Source organism: Mobula birostris, chromosome 2 (genome assembly GCF_030028105.1).
Source record: "Mobula birostris isolate sMobBir1 chromosome 2, sMobBir1.hap1, whole genome shotgun sequence".
In the NCBI taxonomy this organism is placed as follows: Eukaryota; Metazoa; Chordata; class Chondrichthyes; order Myliobatiformes; family Myliobatidae; genus Mobula; species Mobula birostris.
Genome location: NC_092371.1, coordinates 111,721,307 through 111,741,467, shown reverse-complemented (window position 1 = coordinate 111,741,467; position 20,161 = coordinate 111,721,307). Strand labels below are relative to the sequence as shown.

Genomic DNA, 20,161 nt, shown 5'->3' with positions numbered 1-20,161 from the left:
ATCTGATCTCCATTGTAACCCTGGTTTTACCACAGCAGAGATATCACCTTCCCCACCCTCCTTGCAATTTAAGCTTCTTCCCTTCCCACCTCTCATGAAGGGTATTCTCTTCTTACAGATGCAGACCAATCTGCCAAGTACCTCCAGCATTTACAATTTTCTTTAATATCCAAATTCAGTACCCTGTTTAAACTTTCACTGCATATCTCTTTACCCTTAAAAATAACATGCAACTTCTTCGCAAACACGAGAAAATCTGCAGATGCTGGAAATTCAAGCAACATACACAAAATGCTGGTGGAACATAGCAGGCCAGGCAGCATCTATAGGAAGTAGTACAGTCGATGTTTCCGGCCGAGACTCCTCGATGAAGGGTACGATGCAACCTCTTCAATGATTTTTCTTCAACTGCTTTCGGTGGTTGAGAATCTCACAGGCTCACTAATCTCTGGGAAAAAGCACTTCTCCTCATCTCAAGTTAAATGGCTTAGCACTTATCCTTAGTCTGTGGCTACCGGTCCTGGACTTCCAGGGATGGCCATCAGAAACATCCTTCCTGCACTCCATTTGTCGAGATCTGTTAGAAAGTTATAGGATTGTACGAGATTGCCTCCAATTCTTCTAAACTCTTGTAAATGCAAATCTATTTGATCCAATCTCTATTCAGAGTTTAATCAGGAATTGATCTGGTGAAACTTTGCTGAACTCATCTCATAGCAAGAACATCCTTGTTCAATTAAGGAGCCAAAACAGCACACTATGCTCAAAGTCCAGTCTAACAAAGACTCTACACTTGCAGCAAGGCATCCCTGCTCCTGTAAAATCCCTTTACTATGAACCTGAATATGTCTCTTGCCTATATAATCACCTACTGCATCTGCTTACTCACCTACACCCAGATTTTTGCTGCACCTTCCCCTTTTTCAATCTAATCTATAATAGTTATCCATATTTTACTGCCTCAGCTAGTACTTGCCCTCAAACTGTTCAAATCAATCAGGGTGTTCTCTGCATCCTTCTCATGGCTCACCCTCTTACCCAGCTTTCTATCATCAACAAACTTGGATATATTAGTTAATTCCTCATTAGCATTGCCTCATGACTAAAGCAAGTGAAGAAAAAACTTATTCCAAAACGTTTGCACAAAGCAAGACTAATCACATTCACCATTAGGTTCTCCAGTCTTCTTGTTGGCATCCTTCTTTTCTTGCTCCAAGGTATTTTTATACCGAACAGCTTCAAATCGCAGACTTTGCATTTTTTGCTCAGCTTCTGCCCGCTCCATCTCTAAAGAACGAATCTTTTTCTGAAGATTTTTCAAAGTAGAAATGATAGCTAGGCAAAAGCAAAGATATGTATTTAAATTGCAAGAACCACAGCTTCCAAAGTAATGATATGCATCTTTCATCCCTTTCACGTAGGTTTGAATCTAGGTTAAGGAGTAATAAGTTTATGTCTCAACTAAGTTGCATTATAGAAACGAAAATTTACAAAGGGGGCATTAGATTCATTATGCCCATGGTAGGCAAAAAATATTCCCAGCTTTTAGCCCATACCTCAGCATAATGAGCTTTTCATCCAGGCTCAAAGCAACTGCGGCTAGAATTTCTGGCTCCAACTGTGTACTCAAACTCACTCAGTGAAATCAATCTTTTCTCATCTTCATAACAACTCTTTACCAATTAAATTTGCACTCCCTGAGCTACAGGACTCCAAAACAAATAGTTCTTTCTTTTAAAAACTAATTTACCTTGCTTTGGCCCCTCAGTTTTATATACTTCCATTAAAGTACAATTAACTTACTAAAGCTGGAAGATGTCTTCCAAACCAACACCATTCTGACTTGGCAATATATTGCCATCCCTTCAGCATCTCTGGGTCAAGACCCCAGACCTCTCTCCCCAACAACATTGTCACTATCAAGGATTGCAGCTGTTGAAGAGGATAGGTCACCATCAACTTCAAGGGCAATTAGGAAATGTTGGCTCAACCTGCAAAAACCCACATCCCTTGAACGAATATATGAAAAAAATCTTCTCTCAATCTAAATTCAAACCGTGTGAAACAACCCAGCTCTAGTCAGCATCTCCCAACTATAATACTCCAACTCTGCCAACATTATCCCTTGCAACATTGAAGACAACCATGCAGCCCATTATTTTCATCGCCACCCTCAGGATGATTGGAATCTGGAACAGCGAAAGAGGAGTGTGATGGAGGCAAGTACTCTCACAATATTTAAGTATTTGGATAACCACTTCAAAGACATTTACGACCTACAGGCCATCTTCTGGGAGGTATGAATAGTATATACTGTATTATTGTTTAATGATTGGCACAAATACAGTGGGTCTAAGGCTTGTTTCCATTCTGTATAGCTCTAGGCCAACTTGTTCAAATCAATCCAGGCATTCTTTGCATCCTCAAGGCTCACCCTCTTACTCTATAGGACAACACAGAGCTTTTCCATTAGCCACTTTTTTTTTCCTTACTTGTAATTTTTTTCTAAACCTCTCCAAAGCCATCACAACTTTCTTTTACTTAGTGTAGTGACCATAACTGTAGGTGTAACACCAGCTGTATTTAATATACTTCAAGTAGGTACTACTTGCTCTCGTATGCCTCAGTCACTTGACTAAATTATCTACCATTTGGAATTTGTTGAGGTGTACTACACAATCCTCCATGTTTCTTGGTCTTCTAGCATTTATCCTGAATTCCCCGACTGATTTCCTCTTCCTAAGAATAATGCCTCACAACCCTCTGAACAGCATTCTATGTGTCACTCTTGAATAGAGATATCTCCTGTAGCCTCAAACTGCTTTCCTCACAATCAACCAAATGACACATTTTGGACAACTTGGATTATTGAAGCTCCATATTACAGTCCAAGTAGTTTACACTGTTGAGTCTACAGAACTCTACTGGATGCAGCTCTTCAGCCACCATTATTTCTACAGAGGGTTAATCACTGTTGTCTGTCACTGGATTGAATTTTAATCCACTTCACTGATTTCCTTCAGAGCAATGGAATTTTAACTTCATGAAGCATCTCCCAAGTTGGATTTGATAAACAGCTTGCTGAAATCCATGTATCAAACTACTGTTTCACTCTTTGTGTACCAACATTAATTTAGCAGAATAATCTTCTACTGTTGTAGCAGAACAGAAAGATCTAATGTCCAATTATTAAAAGAGAACAGTGAAAAACTCAAGAAGCATTTGTCAGGGATCCTTGTGGTAGGCTGGTTCAGAAGAATCAAGCCACATGGGATCCTCAGTGAGTGGATACATTGAATGCAAAATTAACCTGGCCGCAAAAGACATGTTAGTGGTAGAGGCGTGTTTTAACTGACTGCTCTACGATCAGTTGGGTAATGCAAGGGTAATATTAAATGACACACTCCAATAGCAAAGTTCTAAAGTTAAAGAAAGTACATTCAATCCTTCATTGAGAATCCAATGACGAACAATCTTGTAACGACAAAATTAATAAAACTAAATTAGTGATAATGAAATAAACAGTCAAAGTATATTCAAACATACTTAAATTTTAGCAGATTTAAATGTACCAAGCCTAGCATTCTACAAAAAAGTATCATTCCCCTGACTCACTCCCCCCCACCAGACTAAAACTGAACTAAAGACCAAGCATGAATATGTATCTGTACTCTACACTTCTACCATGCCCCATCCCACGTGACAAATTACCCATAACAAACACGCAACACAAAATGCAGCAGACAGAAAATAGATACATGGCTCCTGTGTTGTCCTTGAATGTTGCCCAATATTGAATAAGTTATCATTTCTCCTCTATTTACAAATGTACCTTTACTGTTGGCAGCTGTGTTCTCAGCTTTATTATGGTTCTTTGATCCAACAAGTGGATTATGTGATTCTGGCTTTTGTTTAACATTAATAGAACTTAGTAAACCATTCTTCAGGCTTGAGGGTTCACAGAAACTGTCATGACAGCCGTGTTTTAATGGAAATTCCATGACCTACAGAGATTAAAAAAAAAGTTCAAGGTGAATCAGTAACTAAATAATGATGTGTTTCCCACCATTTTTAAAGATGTATTTATGTGGTACCCTGGGAATACAGGTTCAAAAGTTCTCAAAAGGCAGCAGCACTGATAGATAGGCTGGTGAAGAAGGAACAAGAGATGCTTGCCATCACTAGCCAGAGCTGAGATTACAAGAGCAGGGAGTTTGTGACACAACTGAATAGAACATTGGTTCAGCCATCATTGGAACACGATATAGCAAGGTAGTGATTACACTGGAGATTGGCTAGGAGGCTGACTGGATGGAATGATTTAGTTGTTAAGAGAGACTGGATTGGTTTTCCTAAGAACAGAAGAAATATAGTGGGGACGCGTGCTGGTAGAGGTGTACAAAATTATGAGAGACACGAGTAATGCAGATAGCAAGGAAATTTTCTCCCGATGGTAGGGGTGTTCAAGACCATAAAGATTTAAGGTGCTTCAAGAAATTCAAGAAGCTTTCAGAGAACACGGGGTGGAGGAGAAACTTTCTCACCTGGTCAATGGCTAATCTGGAATGCACTATCCAAGGAGATGCTGAAAGCAGAGACTTTCCCAAATCTAATCAGCATCTGAAGGGGCATTTGAATAACCAAGGCATAGTAGACCATGCGGCAGTGCTGGTAAATGGGATTAATACAGGGAGGCTCTTGAGGGCCTGATGGCCCTGTTTGTGTGCAAAACATTCCATGTGACTTGTGGGATTCCTCCAGGTCCTCCAATTTCTTTCCATATGCCAAGAACATGTGTATGGAGAGGTTTAATTGGTCAGTGTAAATTAGCCACTATAAATTATCTGCTTAGGTGGGAAGATGGTGAACACACAAAAGAAGACATGTTACAGGGACGTAAGATTGCTCAGAGTCAGCATAGACTAAACAGGCCAAATGCCTCTTTCCACCTCATAAGGAAATTCAAGGCATGGGATTGAACTAATTAAAGTATTAAGACAACTATATGGATATTCAAATATAACTATCAGAAGAGATTTGAAGAACAAACCCATGTAAACTTCTTGGGACATATTGAATCTACAGGATAAGTCTTGGTGAGCTTACTTGAAGCTTGAGTGCCATTCAGTGCACTGAGTCAATGACAGCTCTCAAAGGAACAATACAACTGGCCCCATTCTTTCCCTTTATTTTGCAGAACCTCTGCAATCTATTCTCACCAACTCCCCTCTTTCATTCTTTTGACCATTAACCTACCCTTCATGACCAATTAACCTTTTGGCACATTTTTGAGATGCAAGAGGAAACCAGAACATCTGAACAAGGTTGGGCAGTGATATCAAACACATCGTGATTTGCAAGAGCTGCTGAAAAAATAGGAGGTAGAAAAAAAGGGAATTAATGGGGGGGTGTGGTTGGTGAAAACAAGTTCATAGACAAGGATCTGTGGAATTCATTGCCACAGGTGACTGTGGAGGCCAAGTCATTGGGTATATTTAAAGAGGAAATTGATTGGCTCTTGATTAGTCATGGTGTCAAAGCTTATGGGGAGAAGGGAGGAGAACGTAATTGAGAGGGATAATAACTCAGCCATGACAGAATGGCAGAGCAAACTCACTGACCAAATGGCCTAATTCTGTTCCTATGTCTTGTGGTCTAATGAATGAATTGAGAAAGATTAGGATGTCAAAGAAGGCAATGTAGTATCCTCCTTTATAAACCAACTTGTGTTTCTAACCTTGTATTATGGAAAATGGCATAACTATGATAACAGAGTACTTAGAAAATACTGGAACTTCCTAGGTTACTGATGACCTGATTTACAGAAATCTGACTTTATGCAAAATACCCAACCATTTTTGAATCACTTTTCTATTTTCTAAGAAATATGTTTCATGGTATTCATTAGTACTTGATACAGTATGTATAATGGACTCTGGTTAATTGGGACACACTTTTGGCCCAATTATCTGAAATTTCATGGAAATTGTTAGAAAGTTATAAAAAAGATAAACTACCATTTAATTGAGTACCAAATTATGTATTAGTGACTGTTGTGCATGAAAATCCCAGGAGATCAACAGTTTCTGAGATATTCAAACAATCTTGACTAGCCCCAGCAATCATTTGATAAAGTCACTTAGATTGCATTTCTTTCCCATTTGGATGTTTGGTCAGAAAAGCAATTAAACCTCTTGACCATGTCTGCATGCTTTTATGCATTGAGTTGCTGCCATTTGATAGGCTAATTAGATATTTGCATTAATAAGATGTATACCTGTGGTATCCAATAAAGGGGCATGGGCAGGTGGGGCTCATTAGCCTTGGACAGCAGCCCACCGAGGAGAAGGAAAACTCTGATTTTAAACCTCCACAGCCTTGTGGCCATACCCACCCACGGGAAAGCCTTCAGGAGTAAACCCTGAGGAAGGAATCCAGAGCCGGGGTCCCTAAGGCAGTTTGATGTTGTTTACAACTTCACTCTGGCAACTTCTGCGACAACACTGGTGCCAAGCTATATCAGCATTTCCCCTTCCCTTGGACTACATCAGTGATGTGGAGAGGGGGAACCTGCTTCATGGGTAACAGCTGGTTCTACAAATCTTCCTGTCCAGTCTTGCGCCCTGGAGAGTACAGAGTCTACCAGAGGTGCAAACCCGTGATCTCCTGTGATCAATAGCTGCCTACTGCTGGGAAAGTGGCCACTGAGTGTAGTTTAAAGCTCCAAGTACTTTCTACTGAGAAAGTACATACTGAGTACTACTGAGTTCAAATTAACTCTGTGCTAATTTGCTTCAGGTTCAAGCAATAATGCAAATATTTCATTTTTATGGTTCTGCATTTAAAAAAAATCCCTAACTACTGAATTTCCCAATTATTGTCTTCCATTGTGCTACCTCAACGTAATAAATAATCTGTATATATGGCTGGGGGCCGTGGTCGAGTGGTTGGCGACTTGGGCCAGCTCCCCCATTGGACTTAGTCTGGTGAGAAGGGTGTGAGGACACCCAGCAGCACTAATGAAAACAAGACCTGACAAAAGGGTGGATGAGCTCCTTGTGAGCCAACGGCCATCTTCCATGTAAGAGATTAAAGCCTCACCATGTATCTACGAATCGTTATGCTATGCACCTAGTTAGAAGAGACATGATGAACTTGGGCACTGCATCGTGTGCTGGGACCTGCCCAAGGCCTCCGCCTAAGGAAGGGCTGAGCTCGAAGAAGTGGCTGCGGCTGGAGGCCGACATGGTTTCGGGCTCGGGTTCAGTGAGGTAGCGGCGGGCCGGTGGTGCCAAGGCAGCCAGCGAGAACAAACTGGAGGAGAGGCTGTACTCGGTGCTGTCACAAGATCAAAGAAGATGGAGGTGCATAGCCGCCAACCCCGGATTCGGGATGGCACCCACTAACTGACTGATAGATAGGATGTACCTCAGTACTTGCAGTGATAATAAACCAATTTTCCAATTACAGGAGACATAAAGGGGGACAGAGTGAATGGCCTACAAACTGTGACAGACAGATGTTGGGCAGGTGGAACAAACTCAGGTTGACTTACCCCCAACAGCAAACTCATTGGGACAGACTCATCTGCAACAGGCAGACACACAGCTTTTAGTCAAGATGATTATATTTTTACAAAGCTGCAGCTGACAAAGTCCAACTGAGAGAAGCATGGTGTATAAAGCACAGTACAGGGCCCAATTAGACAGGTTCATGGATAGAAAGGCTTAAGGAGGTTTGTACCAAGTGTAGATGAATGGAACTAGCTCAGGTGAGCATGGATGAGTTGAGCCAAAGGGCCTGCACCTGAGCTACACTGTATCACTCTATGACTTTACTGCTTCTTAGTTCTTAGGGTGTTTAGCTAATTAACAACTGAAGTGGAAGTCGTCCTGGACCAGAAGCATAATCAGAATTCTGACTGTACTGCACTAACAAAGCCCGGGTGATTATTATATTTGTATAGAATGCAACTTTTTTTTTCCAAAGGCATCACAACTAGCGATAAATTTTGGAACAGTACTTCGAGAATCGGAATTAAGATTAAATAATCTGGGGTTCAATAGACCGTTCAACTCACGCCTCACCCACAATCTGACATATCTGCAAATTAGAGAATTAGGCCAATGAAATTCCAAACGGCTGTTAAAATGATCTCAATCAGCAGAAGCAATTAAATTCAACCGTTTTTTTAACCAAAAAAATATACACACCTCTTACTGGTTCTGCTTTTGTTAATAAAAACGAAAGTGACACCAGGAGAAAAGAAGATAATGAAATGGATTTTAAAAATCCAGGACAAACCGATCTGCTTCCCCCCGTATTTGGTTTCCACGGACGCAGCGAAGACGCCTCTGTCGTGGATTCAAATATCCCCCGAGCTGCCGTGGCTCCTCCCCGCGTTGGCAGAGACGCAAGGGCGCGGCGCCAGGAGCATCCAGGCCTCGATGAAGGCCCGGCCCATGAGCTAATGTAGGTGACCGAAACTTTGCCATGTATTATCGGAACTCAGTATTTCTACCACGGAGAGCGGGGTATTGAGAGAAAGGGGCAAAAAAAAAACAACAAACCCTTTTACAAGCCAAACTCTCCCAGCTCCTTTCTGTCGCTTAGCAACCGCTTTCCCTTCCTCCCTCAAACCAGCAAAAAAGCTATCTGATAAGGAATCGTGGGACAAGCTCCTAAGATTTAATTCTTATTATAAAGTTTAATGGCGGTTAGCAAACCAACATGAGGTGCATTGCCGCCACCTGTGAGGTGAAGTTTGGAGAAGAGACAGGAAATATATTCACTTTAATTCCACTCCCCCCCCAAAAAAAAACTTTAAACAATATCAAAAGTCTTATAAACATCACAACGACAGTGATATCCGAACAAATTAACCATATTAAACTATGTTCCAAAGAACTTAATTTAGCAATTAAACGTTTCCTTTACACCTCAAAGGATCTACATTCAAACAATATATGCTGCGGCATTTCTTGATAAGCGTAACTGGATATTTCAAGTACTAGATTCCTGCTCACACAGCGCCACTGTTTGACAGAATTACACTTTCATAAGAGCTACCGCCTGCTACAAAAACTACTGGATGGGTAAATAGATGGTCTTTTAAGCTTTCAGTAGCTAAACACACAAGTTATATGTTTTACAATGAGAATCAGTTGACCTGAATTTGAAATTATATAGTCAAACTCTTGAAGAAGTCTCAGTGGTAAGATTTCTTGGCGTGTGACTGGATAATAAGCTGACATGGAAGCACCATATCAGTAAGATAATTGACAAATCTGAAGGGGCATTAAATATTCTTGGGATGTTACACGAAAATCTCTGTTGACCATTTATATTTGTTTAATTAGATCTGTACTTGATTATAGCTGTGGACATAAACTGGGGTCTGATCAGCCCCGGCTGGGTCACCTGGAGGAGGTTGTATGATGTTGAAAGACCCGAAACACCCGATGATTCCAGGAACATCACTGAAGATGTGTTGAGAAGCATCAGTAGATGTATGTACACAGGTATGGCTTATGAGTCAGCTTCATTTACGAGCACAGGCTTTAAGACTGTGTTCTGGTGTGATAAGGTTGTCCCCTGTTTCAGCTCTACTGGTTGAAATGGGACAATTGCCCTTGCAGTTGTAGAGGCTGAAGCTGTTAACATACTAGATTAATTTGAGGGGGCAGGGGAATGATCACCCTGTGTTGGAAGACTGTTGGAAACATCACAAGAGGAGTGTTTTTAGTTTTGGGTAGCTGGAATCCTGTCACGAGAGGAATATGGGTTTGCTGGATTACACAATCTGTCCCACTGTTTTTTTTCCCCAAAGGCTTTAGTTGATTTTGGGTTGCATAATTTAATGAAGTCCAAGGATTCTGATATGCCCAAGAGTCTGTTGGTTCATCAATATGTTAAGGAAAATTATTGTGATATGTTAAAAACAAGAGAATTTCTGCAGATGCTGGAAATCCAAGCCACACACACAAAATGCTGGATGAACTCAGCAGGCCAGGCAGCATCTATGGAAAAGAGTATGCCAGAATTACAGGTAACAATAAAGAAACTTCTTACTAACCATTTATCAGTATATACTGCAGAACTGGTTGCCATCATTTTGGGCTTACAGTGGTTGGAGGAAATCTGTCCTTGCAAAGTTATAATTTGTTCAGATTTTTTTTTTGATTTTGACTAGTCTTAAAGCAGGTCATTATAGCAGTAGGTCAGATTTACTACTGGAAGATCTTCAAACATTATTTCATATTCAAAGTATTGGTCTTTATGTCTGCTTCTTATGGGTCCCTGCACATAGAGGTATTGAGGGGAAACATACGCAAAATGCTGGAGGAACTCAGCAGGCCAGGCAGCATCTAGGAAAAGATCATAGTCGACGTTTCAGGCCCAAACCTATCGGCTGGACTCCCTCCAGTGCACTACTAGCTTTGTCATCATTATGAAACAGTTGAAGACAGTCTTTTACAATGTGAGGCATATAGGGTTGAAAGAAGGCAAATGCAGCCTGCACTACTAGTTTTGGGGGTTCACAGTTTTCATTTAAAAACTTTACTAAATTATGGAAGTGATTTTAATTTAATTCACAATATTGTCTTTCGTTATTTACGATCTGTAGGGCTCTTTAGGGTAATTTAGTTTTCATTTGATAAGGAACTAGTAGCGGTTTTATTTCCCAACACTCCAGTCCAGTTGGTGGCAGTAATGCACCTTTAAATTGAACTGCCAACCGTCAAAAGAAGAGGAAGGAAAACTACTGGGATAACTGGAGGGACAGGAGACTGCAGATGCTGCAATCTGCAGCATCACAGAGTGCTGGAGGAACCCATAGTCCAATTCCTTCCACTGATGCTGCCTGAGCGGCAGAGTTCCTCCTGTTGAGTTCCAGCGTGTTGTCGGAATAACCCAGCAGGTTGAGCCAATCTATGGAGGCAAAAAGAATGATTGATGTTTTGGGATGAGATTCTGCATCAGGACTTTTAAACTAGAGTTACTAGAATCTGCTCTCTGTCACGTCACAAATTCCCTCCTGCTAATTGATCTAAAAACAATTTGCTGCTTTTGTGATTTTTTTAAACAGATGAGGTGATTAATAAAGTATTTAATATAGTCCTAGAAAAGTACAGCAGGGAAACAGTTTGGCCCATCTAATCCATGCCGAAACCATTTAAACTGCCTACTCCCATCTTCATGTACCAGGACCATAGCCTTTCATACCCCTACTATCTATAAATATCATTAAAATAGTACTTAATTTTAAGATATTACATAAAAATATTGTGTGTATATTTTAGGTATAAATTTACAACAATTAATTTTAACATAAGAAGGAGCAGGAAATGAAAATCAGAACTGCAGAAGCTGGAAATCTGAAATAAAATTGGAAATAGTAGAAATGGTTTGTTTGATTATTCTGTGAAAAATTAAATCTTCAGTGACAAAGCTGCAAAGTTTTGGTGAGAAGCAAATGGCGACACTGGAGAAAATGTGTATTTGGAGTAGAACAATGTGTGGATTCAAAAAGTTACAATAATGTTCTTGGAACAGATGTTTACAGAAGCACTGCAGTTAAGAAACAAATAAAACTTCTCATTAGAGCCAAGTGTTGCTATCACCTGAATTTATTCACCCTGGAAATAGTCCAGAGTTCCTATAATATATAAATCAACTAATGAGATTATGGAAGATTATGAGGCTTTTCAACTTCAGCAAACTATCCAAAAATCCTCACCTTTTTACATTATATTTTTTGTAAATATAACATTGTTTTTTCATCATTTATGACCCATGCCTCGCGTTGGTCTGAAGATTTTTTTCTACACATCAGAATCGGAATCAGAATGAGGTTTATTATCACTGGCATATGTTGTAAAATTTGCTAACTTAGTGACAGCAGTACAATGCAATACATGATAACATAGAAAAATAAATAAATACATTACGGTAAGTATATATGTGTATATTAGCTAGTTAAATTAAAATAGTGCTGGAAGAGAAATAATAAAAAGTGAGGTTCAGTGGGTTCAATGCCCATTTAGGAATCGGATGGCGGGGGGTGAAGCTGTTCCTGAATTGCAGAGTGTGTGCCTTCAGCCTCCTGTACCTCCTATCTGATGGTAACAATGAGAAGAGGACGTGCACTAGGTGGTGGGAGTCCTTAATAATCAAAGTTGCCTTTCTGAGGCACTGCTCTTTGAAGACATCTTAGATACCATGGAGGCTAGTACCCATGATGGAGCTGACTAGATAGATAGATACTTTATTGATCCCAAAGGAAATTACAGTGTCACAGTAGCATTACAAATGCACAGATATACAAATGTACAAATATTAGAAGAATTAAAAATAAATAAGTTACCTCAAGCAGTCTAACAGAAGGGGGTCATCACTTTCCCAGCTATAGGTTGATCCATTTTGGAGGCTAACAGCAGAGGGTAAGAATGACCTCATATAGCCCCCTTTGGAGCTGCACAGTTGTCTTGAGCTAATACTAAAAGTGCTCCTCTGTTCAGTCAAGGTCGCGGTGCAGAGGGTGGGAAACATTGTCCAGAATTGCCAGGATGTTGCATACAGTCATTTGCTCTACCACAGCCTCCAACGTGTCCAACTTGACTCCTATAACAAAGCCAGCCTTTCTAACCAGTTTATTGAGCCTGTTGGCATCACACTTGTTGATGCCTTAGCTCCAGCACACCACTGCATAGAAGATTGCATTGGTGACTACAGACTGGTAGAACATGTGAAGGAGAGGCCTGCATACTCCATAGGACCTCAGTCTTCTCAGGAAGTAAACTCTGGCCCTTCTTGTACACAGCCTTTGTTTTGGTACTCCATGCAAACCTGGCATCCAGGTGCACCCCCAGGTACTTGTAGGTCCTCACCACATCCACATCCTCACCATCAATAGTAACAGGGAGCAGTGCAAGCTTAGTCTTCCTAAAGTCAATCAACAGCTCCTTTGTTTTGCTGATGTTGAATTGCAGATGATCCAGCTTGCACCATTTGACAAAGTCCTCTGCTGGGGCCCTGTATTCATCCTCCCATCCTCCCTTTATACACCCAACTATTTGGTGATTCATCAGAGAATTTCTGCAGATGACACAACTCAGTGTTGTATCTAAATTCCCAAGTTATACAGGGTAAACAGGAAGGGAGCCAACACATTCCCCTGTGGGCCCCAGTGCCACTTATAGCCATGTCAGACATGGAGCTCTGAAGCCACTCAAACTGTGGTCTGCCATTTAGGTAGTCCATTATCCAGGACACAATGGAAGTGCCAACCCGCCTTGAATGGAGCTTTTCCCCCAGCAATGAGGACTGTATGGTACTGAAGGCACTTGAGAAATCAGTAAGCATGATCCTCAGTGCTGCCCTGCTTACTTTACAACTTCCTGAAGCTTCTTTCGACTCTGTTCAGCCTGTCAGAATGCTCTCCACGGTACATTTGTAGAAGTTTGAGTGAATTTATCTTCTCTGTATTACTTAATATCTGATTTGAAGTCATAAAACATTCTGTTTGCATATTTCATAATGTTGGTTAACACAGTATAAATCAGACGGAACAGCAGAGCAGGTGTGGCTCACATAAATTGGAACAGATTGAGTGACTTGAGCACATTTATGGATAGGAGGTAGATGGCTGTACTGAACTGCTTTTGGTCAAGCTTCAAGCCTGAAGAACAGCAAAGATACCTCAGGCAAAAATAGGAGGGCAAGGAGTGTTCATAGTGGAAAGTCCAAGAAAAACAGACAGATATACCATTATACTTTAAAGATTGTTGTAAACATGGAATGATTGAGATGGTGTGAACTGCAGAAAGGAAGAATTAGGAAAATAAGTTTTGAAACCCAAATTAAACATCTTTGGATATGGGAAGTTATGAGTAATTATTGAAAGTGCATGGAAAAATTAGGGTGTTTTTGGAAACAAGGTGGGAGAGGAAAGAGTCAAGTTCAGAAATGCTATTAGTATTGGTACCGGCTTATTATTGCCATAGGTACCAAGTTACAGTGAAAAGCATGACTTGCATACTGTTCATATAGACCAAATTATTACATAGTGCATTGAGCTAGAAAAAGATAAAACAATAACAATGCAGAATAACACACACAAAGTGCTAAAGGAACTCAACAGGTCAAGCACTTTATATGAATAAACAGTTGACACCTCGGGCGGAGACACTTTGTGGGAGTTGTGGTAAGGCAAGCATTAAAGATAACATCCTGGGGCAGTTGTGGTCAACCCAGACCTTTGAAGTGAGACCACTGGAGTCATTCCTGCTTACTGTACACAAGAAAAGCAATAATGACTGCAGTGGTGTATAATCAACCCAAACAAATGGGGCCTCTGAAGTGAGGCCCTTTCTTGAAAGGTCTTTGAAGAACTTAGCTTCCCTTTACACAGTAGGGGGTGGAAGAGATGGATGAGATAGAAATAGGAATGGAAGGATGAGAAACACACACACACCAACTAAGGGACAATTGCTTTACTAACTTCAAAGTAACACTGGTTGTCAGCTTGTAGTTTCTATTGACTTTTAACACCTCTGTTGTGAATGGTAATTGACCATGCAAATAAGGAGTTCAAACCTATAAAGTTTACCTGATATTCAATACCTGTAACTGATAAGCCAATCCTGTATAAAAAGTTTTCTGTTCAGTCTTGGGAACAGTGTGGTGATGGGCCATGCTGGTCTCCTTGTGCACAAGTGAAGTATGGTTGGGCAGTAAGTGTGCGAGTGTACTGGCTCCAGATATCTGTGACGATACCTTCATGAGAACTGAAAAGAAAGGGGGAAGAAGCCAGAATAAGGAGGTGATAGGGGACGGAAAGGAGTACAAGTGTAAAGTGTACGATAAAGTGTCAATGCAGAATAAAATGTAAAAGCAACCAAAGAAGTACAGTGCAGGTAAACGATGAAGTGCAAGATCATCACAAGGTAGATTGTGAGGCCAAGTGTTTATCTTATCGTACATAAGGTACGTTTAAGTGTATGATACCAGCAGGATAAAAGCTGTCCTTGAGCTTGGTGGGAGAGAATGTCCGGAGAGAATGTCCGGAGTGGGTAGAGACTTTGATTGTGCTGGCTTCTTTACTGAGGCAGTGAGAAATATAGACAGTATCCACAGAGGAGAGGCTGGTTCCTGTGATGTGCTGATGTGATTCCACAACTTTCTGCAGTTTCTGGCAGTCATGTGCAGACCAGCTGCTTTCTATGACAGAATGCTTTCTATGGTGCAATGATAAAAATTAGTAAGAGTTGACAGGGGCATGCATATTTCTTTAACACATCTACTTCTTCAGGAGGCTAATGAGCTTTCTTGGCCATGACATCAGTGTGGTTGGTCTAGAACGGGTTATTGTGAAGTTCACACCTAGGAGGCTGAAGTGCTTAACTCTCAGTCTCTTATAGACAGGAGCATAAGCACTGCCTCTTTCTGAAGTCAATGACCAGCTCTCTTGTTTTATCAGTATTGAGGGGAAGATCGTTATCAGGACACCATGTCACTAAGCTTTCTATATTTCCTTCCTATATACCAAAGCATCGTTATTTTAAATGTTACCCACTACAACATTGTGGAAGCTCCTTTTCAGCACCAACATTCTTTTCAATTCATTTTTTTTCATGCTAGCTGAGAATACCAGCATTTATTTCCCATCCCAAATTATCAATAGGTTATTTAAGAGAAAATCACCTTGTTTGGGGACCTGCAGTCAACATACAGGACCCACCAGTTAAGGGCATCAGATCTCCACCTCCGGAAGGCATGACTGAACAAGAAGGGTTTTTAATAACAGAGAATGTTACAATCAGGTAGCAACTACTGAAAAAGAGAAAAATTAACCTTTCCGGTGGAAGATTCCATCACATGTTGCTTTGATGTTTACTGAAGTCGTGAACGACAATCCAGTGGTTTTAAGACCATTAAGTACAGTATTTTACTCCAGACCATTGACACTGAAACTCATTTCTGTTAGACTGTTAAAGCAGGATCTAGATTACTAATGTGGTAATTTAACCACAATGTGACACCAAATGTACAGGTTTAGTTATGCATGAGAATGAAAATTCTATAAATAGCGTAAATTTGAAATATGAAATTTTAAAAACCACAAAAAATTTGGAAAAGGCTCAGAGAGACTGGCAGCATCCGTAAAAAGTGAATCAGTTAATTAAGCTAAATAGTTTCCACTTTTGTCAGTTCTGAGGAAATATTCCAGACGTAGAACATTAACTCTCGCTCTTTCTACCGATGTTGTCTGACCTGCTCTTACGCAGAGATTGTCCACTACCTGTCTCCAAAAAAAAGGGCACTAGGCCAAATGATCTCTTGCTATACAAAAACAATCTGCATGATCTAACGACAAAGAAAAATAATCACTGCTTTGCCTGGGACGCTCGTGTTCTCCGAATGAATAACAAGAAAGAAGCCGCTTTAGTACAGCGCTGGGGCCCCTGGAATATGTAGTTTTGACTGTCCGTTCTTATCCGTTGTCTCTATGACCTCTGAGGGTATATTGGACTACAACACTTTTCCAACTGGGCGCATGCGTGTTGGCCAGTAGAGGGCGCGTTACGAGCAACGTATCTTGCGTAATTTGTTAGTTCGGCGTAGAAAGCAATGCCGCCATCCCATTGGCATAGAGCTCGCGGGGTCCCAGGATCATTAGCAACACACTGACTCTGGATTGGGCAGTCATCGCTGTCAATCATCTCTGGCGAGCGGACGGCTGGATTGCACGTCATACGAAGCAAGGGGGGAGTTTATTGTATGGAAGTCATCTATTCAAAGCTGTCGCGTTTGGAAGAGAAGTTTTTAAAAACAGTTCTTGCCACATTCTTCGGTTTCCCTTCCCTATCGTCAACGTTCACATCCTTTCCCTCTCTGTGACACATTGACAGACTTCGGGAGGGGTGAAGCAGCACTTTGCGTGCGGTGGAAGCCAAGCTCGGTTCGGTTCCTTGCTCTGACCCTTCACTTGTAGATGCGACTCTGCCCGCCGGTTGCAAGCTTGGGCTGCCGCTGGAACATTTTGGAAGTGCAATCCAAGCCGGGACCGGTGTCCCCATGGCCGGGCGCGCGGGAACCGCGGGAAGGTGGGACGGTTTGTACAGCCGCGACCCGAGCCGGCGGCAGGCGGCCCTGGACGGCATCAGGCAGGTGGTGTTGAGCCTCAGCGAAAGGCTGGGCGGCAGCAACGACGGCGGACCTCCGGTCCTCAGCCCGAGTAGCTCGCCGACAGATGGTTTGAACGAGTACCTGGTGCGGCTGCTGGTGCTGTCCAGGAGATGTCCCTTCAGCGACGTGAGAGCAAAGTGTGGTGCTATCCTGCAGGTTGTGCAGGTAAGATCACTTCAGGATCACCCCATACCCCAACTCCCCCTTCTTCCCTGTCTGCTAGCTCCATCTTAGTGACATAAACCCCCTCGAGGAGAGGATGAAGCCTCTCCGCTCAAAACATCGACTCTTCATTCACTTCCCTAGTTCCTGCTGAGTTTCTCCAGCATTTTGTGTGTACTCTATAGTGGTGTTCACATTCCTTTAACGACGTCCCGAATGGGTCTGCAAATGACGGATGTACTTGAGTTTAAGGACGGAATGGACCAGTGATCTAAACGCGCAGTACTTGTTCATTTGTAGATCTCATTTTGAGCTCTACCTTGCTCAAAGCTCGTGATCATTGCATCTATTAATTTTGTTATTCAAGAACTTTATTTTCTGCTAATTTGGGACAAATATTCCGGTTTTCTGAATAATTTGCACGTTCGAAGATTTTTTTTCTCCCTGGTGCCGGTAAGTAGTGTCAAATTGTGCAATGCATAAACTAGTGACTACATTAAAATTGTAGAGCTGCGAAAAGATACCGACACAAAAATCACTTCTGTAAAAATTTTGTGCTTCCAAATTGTTCTGAGCGTTGAGATGTGCTGCCTTTGGTTCTGGATCGTTGCCACACAGAGCCCTGTACTTAATTAAGTTCAGCTATTTAACGAAATTGGATCTTCCTCATTTGACCAATCAAGTTTCCAAATTGTTTTTCGACGCACATACGATAATCATTACAGAGTGGGAGGGGGGGTTGAATAATCTGATTAATGTCAATGGATTGAGTCTGAACTCTGAGAAGAGGGTGAGGGTGATGAGAAGCGTTGTTGTAGCAACTTGCATTCGTGTTACACAATGCTGGAAACACTCAGCAGCAGGCCAGGCAGCTATGGAAAGAGTTACTTTCTCAGATCGTAGTCCTTCTAGATCATTCCGATTAACAGCCTTGGACGCGAAATATTTATTTCCCGAGACGCTGCTCAGTTGAGTGTTCAGCATTTACGTGTGTGTGTATATATGTAAGACGCTCCTTCTCTCGGCTAGCTTGCAGGCCACCCTTGGATGAGGTGTTGCCCCTCAGGGTCACGTGAAGCCATGGGAGCAGGTGGTGGATGGTCGTATGAGCAGCTGGTGCATATCACAAGTTCTGGTTATGTGATCACTGACACCAGGCAGATAGTCTCTGAAGAGTATTGATAATGATTGGGGTCAGCCGTCTTGTAAAGGCACTGCCTAGAAGGCGGCAATGGCAATCCACTTCTGTAGAATAACATGCCTAGAGCGATCATGGTCAAGATCGCCCACATCATAGGACACAGCTCATAATGATACAGTATTATATACAGGGAGATGCAAGTGACTGCATTTGCTGAATACACAGGATGCTCGAGGAACTTGACAGGTAAGGCAGCATCTATGGAGGGAAATGAACAGTTGATGTTTTGGTCGAGAACCTTCACCTGGACTGAAATATTGGAGGGAGATAGCCAGTCTAGAAAGGTGAAGGGAAGGAGAGGATCAAGACCTCGCAGCTAATAGGAGGATCCAAGTGAGGAGAGAATGATAGGCAGATGGAAGAGGGGAGAGAGGAATTGGCGACAGAACCTGCAAGTGATTGGTGGAGGGCAATTTTAAGATGGATAAAAAGATCCTTTTGAAGGACAAATGCTAAGTATGCACCTTTTCTGCATTTCGGTGACAAAGAACAATATTGAGTTACAGTTTCCAGAGACGAGGTTATCATTTTGAACACATTGTGCTGGCCCCTAAACTACGAAAGGGCAACCTTGTAGCTCTTTTGAGTAGTTTGTCAGATGACTATAATGGGTGTGTGAAAATTCAGGATTTAACACCTCGTTGGGATGTTGACTATTATCAACTGAACTACCATTGCGAGAAAAAGTTTGAGAACCTTTGCAATAATCTGATTTTGTGCATAAATTAATCATAAAATGTAGTCTAATCTTCTTCAAAGTCACAATAATAGACATACACAATCTGCCTAAACAATTGTACTTGTCAATACTGAGTACACCATTTAAACATAACAGTCTAGGTTCAAAAAAATATGTGAATCGCTGGGATAATGCCTTCTACAAAAAGTTATTTGGAGTCAGGTGCTCCAATCAATGAGATCAGATTGGAGGTGGGGGTTGTGGAGGTGCCCTGCCCTATAAATAAGACACAAAGTCAGGTTACTGACAGACCCTGCTCTTCTCAAGAATTACCTGTTTATGTGCACCATGCCTTGATCAAGACAACTTTCAAAGGACCTATGAAGAAGAATTGTAGAGATCCATCAAGCTGGAATAGGCGACAAAAGCATTTCTAAAGATCTGAGTGTTCGTCAGTCCACAGTAAAAGAAATTGTCCACAAGTAGAGGAAATTCAGTACTGTTGCTACTCTCCCTAGGATTGGGTGTCCCTGCAAAGCTCACACCAAGAGCAGAATGTGCAGTGCTGAAGGAGGTAAAAAAGAACCCAAAGGTGACAGCAAAAGACCTGCAGAAATCTCTAGAACTTGCTAAAGTCTCAGTTGATGTGTCCACCATAAGAAAAACATTGAACAAGAATGGTGTTCTTGGAAGGATACCACTGCTCTCCAGAAACAAGGTTGCTGCCCATCTCAAGTTTGCAAAAGACCACCAAGATGTTCCACAATGTTTTGTGGACAGTTGAGACAGAGGTTGAACTTTTTGGCAGAAGTGCACACTGCTATGTTCAGAGGAAAAGGGGCACTGCACATCAACACCAAAACCTCAACCCAACTGTGAAGCATGGTGAAAGTAGCATCATGGTTTGGGGCTGCTTTGCTGCCTCAGAG

General features: G+C 41.6%; 2 protein-coding genes across 6 annotated transcripts in view; one reads left to right on the top strand and one right to left on the bottom strand.

Annotated features, from left to right (window-relative positions):
• The window catches only part of cep57l1 (centrosomal protein 57, like 1), a 75,074-nt gene that overhangs the window by 41,683 nt on the left and 13,230 nt on the right, over positions 1-20,161 (bottom strand). The window contains exons 1-3 of one of the 4 annotated variants that reach the window (XM_072246204.1): positions 15,856-16,364; positions 3,833-4,004; positions 1,168-1,335 (exon numbers count right to left, since the gene is read on the bottom strand). In XM_072246204.1, the coding sequence (XP_072102305.1) occupies positions 1,168-1,335; positions 3,833-4,004; positions 15,856-15,876 (361 nt within the window). In that variant the 5' untranslated portion in view covers positions 15,877-16,364. Of the gene's footprint in view, positions 1-1,167; positions 1,336-3,832; positions 4,005-8,213; positions 8,420-15,855; positions 16,365-20,161 lie in introns of those variants that run through there. The other 3 variants (XM_072246213.1, XM_072246196.1, XM_072246222.1) reach the window with 3 other exon arrangements.
• sesn1 (sestrin 1) overlaps positions 16,784-20,161 on the top strand; it is a 91,670-nt gene continuing 88,292 nt past the window's right edge. For both annotated transcript variants that reach the window (XM_072246175.1, XM_072246166.1), the window contains exon 1: positions 16,784-17,355. In XM_072246175.1, the coding sequence (XP_072102276.1) occupies positions 17,080-17,355 (276 nt within the window). In that variant the 5' untranslated portion in view covers positions 16,784-17,079. The remainder of the gene's footprint in view (positions 17,356-20,161) is intronic.